Source organism: Gadus macrocephalus, chromosome 18, assembly GCF_031168955.1.
Source record: "Gadus macrocephalus chromosome 18, ASM3116895v1".
Lineage (NCBI taxonomy): Eukaryota > Metazoa > Chordata > Actinopteri > Gadiformes > Gadidae > Gadus > Gadus macrocephalus.
In genome coordinates this window covers 4,136,541-4,146,756 of record NC_082399.1, presented here as the reverse complement: position 1 = coordinate 4,146,756, position 10,216 = coordinate 4,136,541, and the positions used below count along the sequence as shown (strand labels likewise).

The 10,216-nt window shown below is 49.3% G+C and overlaps 1 protein-coding gene across 1 annotated transcript in view; it reads left to right on the top strand.

Annotated features, from left to right (window-relative positions):
* The first annotated feature begins 417 nt into the window (after positions 1-417).
* The window catches only part of LOC132446775 (proteasome activator complex subunit 4B-like), a 48,264-nt gene continuing 38,465 nt past the window's right edge, over positions 418-10,216 (top strand). Inside the window, 14 exon segments of the mRNA XM_060037228.1 lie at positions 418-444; positions 681-755; positions 1,378-1,500; positions 1,908-2,000; positions 2,597-2,775; positions 3,512-3,598; positions 4,112-4,298; positions 4,901-4,990; positions 5,404-5,468; positions 5,688-5,838; positions 7,401-7,499; positions 8,325-8,394; positions 8,853-8,917; positions 9,550-9,759. Coding sequence (XP_059893211.1) covers positions 418-444; positions 681-755; positions 1,378-1,500; positions 1,908-2,000; positions 2,597-2,775; positions 3,512-3,598; positions 4,112-4,298; positions 4,901-4,990; positions 5,404-5,468; positions 5,688-5,838; positions 7,401-7,499; positions 8,325-8,394; positions 8,853-8,917; positions 9,550-9,759 — 1,521 coding nt within the window.

Here is a 10,216-nt window from a genome sequence, read left to right as displayed (position 1 = left end):
GATAGCGAGAGACGAGCACACACACACAGCAAACACTTACGCACACAGAGAGACGCACACACACACACACAGCGAGACACACAGCAAGCCAAGCACATACACACACACCGAGACACACACACACACACACACATCGAGACACGCACATACACACAGCGCGACACGCACGCACACACACACACACAGACATGCACACACTGGGAGACACGCATACAAACACACACACACACAAACACACACACTTAGTTCAGTTTAGTTTATTTAACAGGGGCCCTGCTCAGCACAACAGGTGGGCCACAACTACCTGGAGTCTCCAGGGACTCCAGGTATAAGTTAGCCATGATGCTAGCTCTATAGCCCACTTATACCTGGAGTCTCTGAACCAAAGTGTTGCGTTTGCTGCCGGCTGGTCCGCTCATGACGACCGCGCTGGCTGAAGACAGAGTCTCCACCTCCAGATATCACTTAGGATCTCCTTAGCATTTCTTTCCTTCCATTTTTGTGTGTCAATCTCTCCAGCTGGCAGCAAACTACACATTTGGTTTTTCCACTTCCTCTCCTCTTCAGCGTTTTGCTTTCTATCATAATGAATATAAAAGGTGCATGGAAAGACCTCTTGGCGTCTGTGAGGATCAGAAGGTTTGTTTCTGGGTGGGTGACGGCTGATGTTTTGTCTGTAGCACTTGGTGAACCTCTTCGCTCGCCTGGCCAACGACAACATCGGCTACGTGGACTGGACCCCCTACATCCCTACTGTGGGTCATAAACACCTCTGAGAGTGGATGTCTGTGTGTGGATGTTTGCATGTGTTTATTTTACAGGTATTGGCATGTGTGTGTTTGTCTGTGTGTGTACATGTGTGTGTACGTGTGTGTGTGTGGGTGTGGGTGTGCGTGCGTGCGTGCGTGTGTCTGTGTGTGTGTGTGTGTGTGTCGGTGTTTGTTGCCAAACATATTTGATAATACAGATTACGCCATTAACATGGAGAACTCATTTCACCGATTGTGGGCATATGAATGTGTTTGGTGCGTGCGTGTGATTGTGTGTGTGTGTTTGTATGTGTGTGTGTGTGTTTGCATGCATGCATCTATGTGCGTGTGTTTGTTGCATGTTTGTGTGTTTGTTGTGTGTGTTTGCATCCGTGCGTGTGTTTGTTGCATGTGTGTGTGTGTGTGTGCGCCCGTGTGCGTTTGTGTGTGTGCATGTGTTTGCTTCCATGTGTGTGTGTGCCCTTGCATGCATGGGTGTGTGTTTGTTGCGCGTGTGTGTGCGCGCCTGTTTGTGTGCGCCTGTGTGTTTGCGTGTGTGTGTGTGCGTGTGTGTGTGTGTGCGCGCCTGTGTGTGTGTGTGTGCCTGTGTGTGTGTGTGTGTGTGCAGATCTTCACCAGGATCCTCCGCAGTCTGAACCTGCCCGTGGGCGTGGGTCACATGGTCACCTCGCGGTACCTCGCCAACACCTACGACATCGGACACCTGGTGCTGTGGATCGCCGCCCTGCTGGTACACACACACACACACACATGCACACACATGCACACACACACACACACACACACACACACACACACACAGATACACACACACGCAGCTACACACATGAATATGCACACACACACACACACGCAAACGCACCTGCACACACACACACTCTTGCTCTCTCTCTCTCTCTCTCTCTCTCTCTCTCTCTCTCTCTCTCTCTCTCTCTCTCTCTCTCTCTCTCTCTCTCTCTCTCTCTCTCTCTCTCTCTCTCGTGCTCCTCATTCAGACTCGCACTCGCACTCACAGACACAGACACAACATGCACACACACGCACGCCCACTCCAATGTTATTGTATTTGTATGGTTAATTGGGTAAAGAGGGTCATTGTCAGATGTTGCCTTACCTCCCTGGTCGTTGCCCCTGCAGGGCGGGCCAGGGAACCCCGCGCAGAAGCAGCTGACCTGCCTCTTCGACAGCATCGCCTCCTTCTACCATCCGTCCAATCACGGCCGCTGGCAGGCAAGGCTCTCAGTGCTGCTCTTTCCCCTTGTATCTGTCTCTGTCGCACACACACACACACACACACACACACACACACACACACACACACACACACACACACACACACACACACACACACACACACACACACACACACACACACACACACACAAACACATAGACACACATGCACACACAAAGATACACACACACGCACACACAAACACACACACAAACACACATGCACATGCACACAAACACACATGCACACGCGCAGACACATAAACATGCATACTTCATAAAGGCCGGCGCTGTTTCCGGTCTCCATGATGTGATTTACGTTGTTGTGGAACCGGGTTCCGCTCCCGTCTGTGACAGAGAGAGGAGAGAGGGGCGTCACAGACACACGTTGGACCAGCATGTGTGGACGGCGATAGTCTAGCCTTGTTTGTTTGTGCGCTAAATGTGGGTGTGTGTTTCCGCTTGCGGGCCTGTGTGTGTGTGTGCTGATAACAACACTCACTTGTGTGTGTGTGTGTGTGTGTGTGTGCTCGCCTGTGTTCATGCGTGTGTGTGTGTATGTGTGTGCGTGTCCCCTTCGCCCCCCCCCCCAGTCCCGTCTGATGCGTCTGCTGCAGCGTCTTCCCGCCACGGTGGTGCGGCGGGTGCACCGGGAGCGCCACGCCCCCCCCAGCTGGATTCCCCCCGTCCCGGAGCCCCAGAGGCTGAGCGACGCCCACCTGCTGGAGTTCAGCACCAGCCTCAGTGGCGCCGCCCTGCTGGCCATGTTCAGGTACTGCCGCACGAAGGTGAAATTGGAACACAGCATGAAACTAAAGTGCATAATTCTCGCAATGTTTATACTTTGTAAGCATGATGTAATTCCAAGTAAAGCACGGGCCCTCATTTGTCTATGTGCGTGTAAGCAGAACACAGTTGTTTTGATACTTTATCCACACTTTGATATATAGATGAATAGTCCTGAAATGGCGGGAATTAGTCACAGTTTCATGCTGCCTTGTTAAGATGTTTATGCAAATGAGTCGCATTACACAGCTGAGATCAAAGCCGTCTGCTGGCGACGGCATTGCTGCATGCAGGATTTACAAGACACAGACCTAGGCAGGAATGACCTTAATCGGAGTCATTAGGGATTATCCCTCTGTCTACCTGGCTGTCGGTTTGTTTGTCTGTCTGTGCGTGTGGGTATGTGTCTGTGTGTATGCTTATGTTTATGCATATTTGCGTGTGCCTATCTGTGTGTGTGTGTGTGTCTGCGTGTCTGTGCGTTTGTATCTGTCTGTGTGTGTGCATCTTTGTTTGTGTGTATTTGTTTGTGTTTGTGTGTGTATTTGTAAGTGTATGTGTGTGCATTTGGCATGTATGTGCATACACGTATGTCTCTGTGTATGTGTATGTATGTCTCTATCTGTGTGTGTGTGTGCTTATGTCTCTTTTTATTTGTCTGTGTGTACGTGTGTCTCTATCTGCGCGTGTGTTCTCTGCCGCCCCCTTGTGGCGGTCTGTAGTAAGACGGGCAGCATGGACGCAGCGTTCGCCCTGCAGCACCTGGCCCTGCTGTCGCCCCAGCTCACCATCCCCCCCGTGCTGGAGAAGTACGTCTCAACGCTGCTGCTCACTCACTCATCATAATTACCGCCTTCAAATTGCATAATTGTATTTGTATAAATGCTCATAATGCTTTATATTTCAAACATTATTGAAGGTACACAAAGACAAGACCTTTCACATACGTTGACCAAATATATGAAACGCTCGATCAGTTTTCAAACAAGTAAAATTACCGAGATAATAAATGTTTATTCATGATGTAAAAGTGTTTTGTGACATTACAATTATTAGTTGAATTGTTTTGATCATTACTTTTGCTCATGCAGGTACTCATGCAGTAGCTGATGTGTTTGTCCTGTGTGTGTTTGTCCTGTGTGTGTTGGCATGTGTGTGTTGTGTTTGTTGCACGTGTGCTGACATTGTTTGTCTTTTTGTGTTTGTTTTTGTTGTACTTCTTTTGCCATGTCTGTGTCCTCTGTGTATGTGTGTGTGTGTGTGTGAATGTGTTAATGTGCAAATGTTTACGTGGATGTGTGTGTGCCGGTCTTCCCTCTCAGGACCTACGTTGCCATGGAGACGCTGACGGAGCCGCACACCCTGACCGCCACCCTCAGCTGCATGGTCGGCATGGCGCGCAGCCTCGTCTCCCCCGGCAACAGCTACCCAGAGGGCCGAGCGCACGTGCTGCCCCTGCTCATGGGGGCGCTGCCCGGAGTCGACCCCAACGACTTCAGCAAGTGCATGGTGGGAGATGAGGCTCTATGACATCACTTCCCCTCTCGCTCACCAGCACGCTGTTTGAAGATCGGATATCAAACAAAACATGTTCCGTCTAGGTCCTGGGTAATGGGATTTAAGTGAGAGAATTTGTAGGTATTTGGAGACAATAGCAACAGAATAAATACGTTTTTGATTTTCTCACTGTGTCAATTTTGAATTCATTCACTGTGTCAATTTTGAATTGACACAGTGAATGAATGAACAAGTGAGTAAAGTCCCAGGAGGTAAATGAGATCGACTTTCTGTCTCACTGTATCCAGATAACACGAGTGAATGAATGAGTGTTTCTGTCTCCCTGCGTCCAGGTGAATGAGTGAGTGTTTTGTGTCTTCCTGTGTCACAGGAGTGAATGAATGAGTGTTTATGTCTCACTGTGTCCAGGTAACACGAGCGAATGAATGAGTGTTTCTGTCTCCCTGCGTCCAGATTAATGAATGAGTGTTTCTGTCTCCCTGCGTCCAGGTGAATGAGTGTTTCCCTCTCGCTGTGTCCAGGTGAATGAATGAGTGTTTCTGTCTCCCTGCGTCCAGGTGAATGAATGAGTGTTTCTCTCTCGCTGTGTCCAGGTAACGTTCCAGTTCATCGCCACCCTGACCACCCTGGTGCCTTTAGTGGACTGTTCCTCTGCTCCCTCCCAGCGAAGCGACCTCACAGAGGTACACACACACGCACACACGCACGCACGCACACACCCGCAAGTACACAAACATGCATACACGAATGCGAGAACACACACACGCATGTGCACGCACGAACACACGCACGCACACATACGTGCGTGTGCATGCATGCGTGTGTGTGTGTGCATGTGCGTGCATGTGCATGAATGCAAATAAATATGCTGACAGTCTGCTGTCAGCATATCCGTAAAAGAAAGTGGTGAGTAAAAAAGTGAGTGGTAAGCTTTAACTATTTACCAGAACGTTTTAATTAATCTATATTGACTAAATGCCTGACATATCCATATAGTTGGATCTCAACACATTTGCAATAATAAACAAGTGAACCATAATAAGTATTGATCCAGAGATGAAGAGACTCTAAGACTGAGTCTCCTCCTCGTCCTCAGATGGAGACGGAGCTGTGTTTCGTCTCAGCACAGTTTGAAGACTTTGTCCTCCAGTTTCTGGACAGGTATGGCAAGTGTTAACCTCATTAATGAAAATACTTGTTTAAAATGTATTATTGCGTAATATTACATTAATAACGTAGCATAAACTTTTAATGCAACAAAAGATGAATACAAATCGACAATTATTATAAATAATTAAATATATAATTTATATAATATAATCTAACTTCTCTCTCTCCCTTCCTCCCTCCCTCCCTCCCTCCCTCCCTGCCCCTGTCCAGGTGCTTCTCCCTGGTGGACAGCAGTGCTCTGGAGCAGACGAGGGGGGAGACGGAGACGGACACCCAGAACCAGCTGGAGAGCCTGCTGGAGCTGGGGCTCACATCCACCGTCAGCACCATCCTCACCCAGTGCTCCCCGGAGATATACCAGGCAGGACACACACACACACATACATACACACACAGACACAGACACACACACACACACACAAACACAGGTAACCCGGCACGGTGAGCGAACCACCACCTCCAGAAACAGGACTCAGCTTCGCTGGGCAAAAGCCAAAAAGGCATGTTTAATCCAAAATCAAACAAAGTATCATACTGAAAATCATACAAAAACTAAAAAACCTGGGAGGAATCGAGGGTCCTATCCCCCGTGGGTGGAATCCCATCACCCACGAGGACCGGTCTCTCCGTACAGGAGCTCCAGGGCTGGGAGAGCCCCGAATGAGTGGAGAAGCGGGCTATTTAAGCCCTGCTTCTCAGGTGCTCTGCATTTCCTTAATTGGCCCGGGCCGGGTTGCCACACTCCTCCACCCTTTGTTGAGGCCTCGGGTGGCCTTTCGGAGGAGCAGTGGTCCGGCGCGTAGCATGGCTGCTTCTGCTGCCGGCGTGGCTTGTTTCGCGGCCACGTCCCTCTCGGCCTCGTCCCTCTCGGCCTCGTCCCTCTCGGCCTCGTCTCCCGCGGCCTCGTCTCCCGCGGCTTCGTCTCCGGCGGCGTCGTCTCCGGCGGCGGCGTCTCCCGCGGCGGCGTCAAATCACCCTGATTTAAGACATGAAAGAACGCCGATTTTAAGACGAGGGTCAGATTCATGAATGTTCCCAGGGGGCCGAAAATGTAAATTGACGTAGGGTCTGGATATATACATATATATCTATATATATATTGTGGCAGACGCCAGGGAGGGGTGGTGATTGAGGGGAGGTATGTGGCAGCATGCTGGCTCCACCCCCAAGCTTTACGGGGACTGCCTCCCTTAACGATGCAAGCCTGAGGTGCATTAGGCAGGAGTGCTTGGGGATAAAAGGGAGCATGCAACCACATGGAGGCTAGCCTACTACGGAGTGCCTCTGCGTGAGCCTCTGTGAACTGTGTGTGGCCAAAGAGTGCAGGAAACCTGAACATTGACAGATTATTTGTGTACCGACCGCTTTGCGTGAGAACCCTCCCGGTGACGACCCCTGGACTACGGACTACGGACTCTGGATTACCCTTTTCCCCACCCTGGTGACAATTATTCGTCTATTTTGAATAAATCACCTTATTGAACTGCTCTCTGTGTTGTGTGTATCATTTGACTTGGTGGCGTGGAAACCCCACACCCAATGGCCCGCTACAATATATATATATATATATATGTATGTATGTTTTTTTTTTTATTATTACACGGCTCTTCTCATGGAATGTTCCCTTCACTTGCATGGGCCCTTCACAACTTCAAGCGGAAGTTATATTATATTTGATAATTATATTTGATAATTCTCCGTAGCTAAGCATTTAACGACCGCTGTCAAGGAAAGTGGATTTTTTTGCCGTCGTTCGTATCACTCCGCAAGTACTCCTGTAACCTGTCAACCCCAGCGTACTCGGTTGCTATGCGACGTCAACGTCTTTGGCGGAGTATTTCTCTGCTGATCGACACTACGAATGCTGGTAACAAGTCAGTAGCACCGCCTCACCGTCGATGTTTATCACTGCTGATGCTACAGGTGGCGCTCCGTAAGCTGCACCTGTTCGCCACCAGCAGCACCTTCGAGACCTGTGTGTCCGGCCGGATGGTGGCCGACATGTGCCGCGCCGCTGCCAAGGTGTGTGTGTGTGCATGTGTGTGTGTGTGGTTGTGTGCGTGCATTTGAGTATGAATGGTTGTGTGCCTGTGCATGTCTGTGCATGCGTGTGTGTGTGTATGGTGTGTGTGTGTGTGTGTGTGTGTGTGTATGTGTGTGTGCATTATGTGTGTGTGCGTGCCGTGGCCCTACCTGGTATATCTCCGTGGTGCACTCGGCCAGGATTGGTACTGTATGGTGTGTGTGTGTGTGTGTGCGTGCATGTGTGTGGGTTTGTGTGTGTTTGTTTGTGTGTCTGAGTGTAGTTGTGTACTTGTTTGTGTGTCTGTGTGTGTTTGTGTGTCTGTGTGTGTTTGTCTGAGTGTAGCTGTGTGCTTGTTTTTGTGTCTGTGTGTTTGAGTGTAGCTGTGTGTGTGTGTGTGTGTGTGTGTGTATGTGTGTGTGTTTGTCTGAGTGAAGGCCTTGTAAGGACTTTAGTTTGTTGACTAGAAGTATTTCTATGTAATAATCAAGCATATCATCCAACTTAAAATGGTCCTTGGCTTGTAAGCTAAATACATAATTAGTTTTCATTATTATACATAATTATATTATATATATTTTCCTTAAGCTGTTTCTGTTCTTTCCTCTGCTATGCAATTTCTTTCTTGCATTCTTAATAAGTGTGCATGTGCATGTGTGCGTGTGTGTTTGTGTGTGTGTGTGCGTGCGTGTGTGCATGTCTGCGTGTGTGTTTGTGTTGTGCGTGCGTGTGGGTGTGTGTGTGTGTGTGTGGGTGTGTGTGTGTGGGTGTGTGTGTGTGTGGGTGTGTGTGTGTGGGTGTGTGCGTGTGGGTGTCTTTCTCAGTGTCATCCTGCTGAGGCACTCCGTCTGTTCGTCCCTCACTGCTGCAGCATCATCCTCCACATTACTGACAGTCAGTACCACCGTGTGTGTGCGTGCGTGTGTGTGCGTGTGCTTTTGTGTGTGTTTGTATGTGCACGTTTTTGTGAGGGTTTCTGGGTTCGAACGTTGTTTAAAGCATTTGGGATGATGTCAATACACAACAAAATCAAACAACATAAGACTAGTCGTTTTTAGGTATTTGAATGCAGATCTATACAAATGATAGTGTATGGTACTGGGGAGGCAGAGGAGATGTGAATTAAAAAGGAACATTTATTCCAGGCCTTGTAGATGCCAAAATGTATTTTCCTTTGAATGGACTCCAGCCCACTGAGTCCTCGACAATGTCTGGATAAGTTACTTATCTTTGTGTGTGTGTGTGTGTGTGTGTGTGTGTGTGTGTGTGTGTGTGTGTGTGTGTGTGTGTGTGTGTGTGTGTGTGTGTGTGTGTGTGTGTGTGTGTGTGTGTGTGTGTGTGTGTGTGTGAAGCTGAGACGCTGAACGAAGACGAACCGGACAAGGAACTGCTGTGGAATCTCCAGCTTCTGTCTGAGGTGAGGAGTTGCTCTCTCCCCCTTCCTCCCTCACCGTTGCTAAGCATTTAATGACCGCTGTCAAGGAAAGTGGATTTTTTGCCGTCTTTCGTATCACTCCGCAAGTAGTCCGGTTACTTGTCAACCCCAGCGTACTCGGTTGCTAAGCGACGTCAACGTCTTTGGCGGACTATTTCTCTGCTGATCAACACTGCGAATGCTGGTAACAAGTCAATTGTAAAAAGACACACCGTGTGAAGTTATTTTTTAATTTTGGCAAGTCGCCGTGTAATAAGCGGGATAATGTAGAGAACGTCGCCGGTCGGCGGTCATCATCGAAAATAAGCCCCTTCAGGGCGAAGCAAGACACCCCCACTTCGCGTCGGTGTCCGGTTCGCCCTGTCTGAGGTTATTTTCCCGATAATGACCGGCGTTCTATACATTACCCCTTACATATATAAATATATGTATAAATAAAATAATTGACCTGTCGCTAAGCTCCGCCCTTAGAACGCAGACGAGCCGATGACATTCCAGCCTCAGCTGTACTAAGACATCAGGAGGAGGCATACTATACCAATTTAATCGCGGATTCATGTTGTTTGTGTGAATGAAACTGTGACTTCGCGACGGGTCCACCGTGTGCCCTGCAGGTGGCGCGCGTGGACGGCCGGGAGCTGCTGCCGTACGGCGGGGCCCTGGAGCGGACCCTGAGTGCCAGCGTGGGGCTGCGCTGCAAGCGGGCGTACGGCCTGGCCTGCAGCCTGCTGGAGCACGCGCTGAGGGCCCTGAGCCTGCACTACCCCACCGAGTACCGCAGCACCCCGGGGGGCTGGGGGGGCCCCGGGGGGCTCCCCATACGGGTACACACAGACACACACACACGCACACAGACACAGACACACAGACACACACACACACACACACACACACACACACACACACACACACACACACACACATGGAAACACGCACACACACATGGAAGCACACACACACCTGGACACGCAAACAAACATGGAAACACGCACACTCACGTGCACACTAGGGATGGGCAAAAGGATTATTTTCCGGGAATCAGTTCTTTCAGTTCCGCTCATCATCACGATTCGTTCGTTTGTTAAGTCAGATGGTCTGTTACGTCATTTGCCAGGGAATCGGAAATTATGGGCTAAATGTTAATCAACATGCATGTAGCCTACTACTTTCTAATGTTCTGGTGAAATTACCCAGGTTAAGTGTGAATATTAAACAAAATATCCGTAATACATAATGGGGTACAGTAAGAATTAAATGGCGTCTTCCAAGTAGCGCTAATAA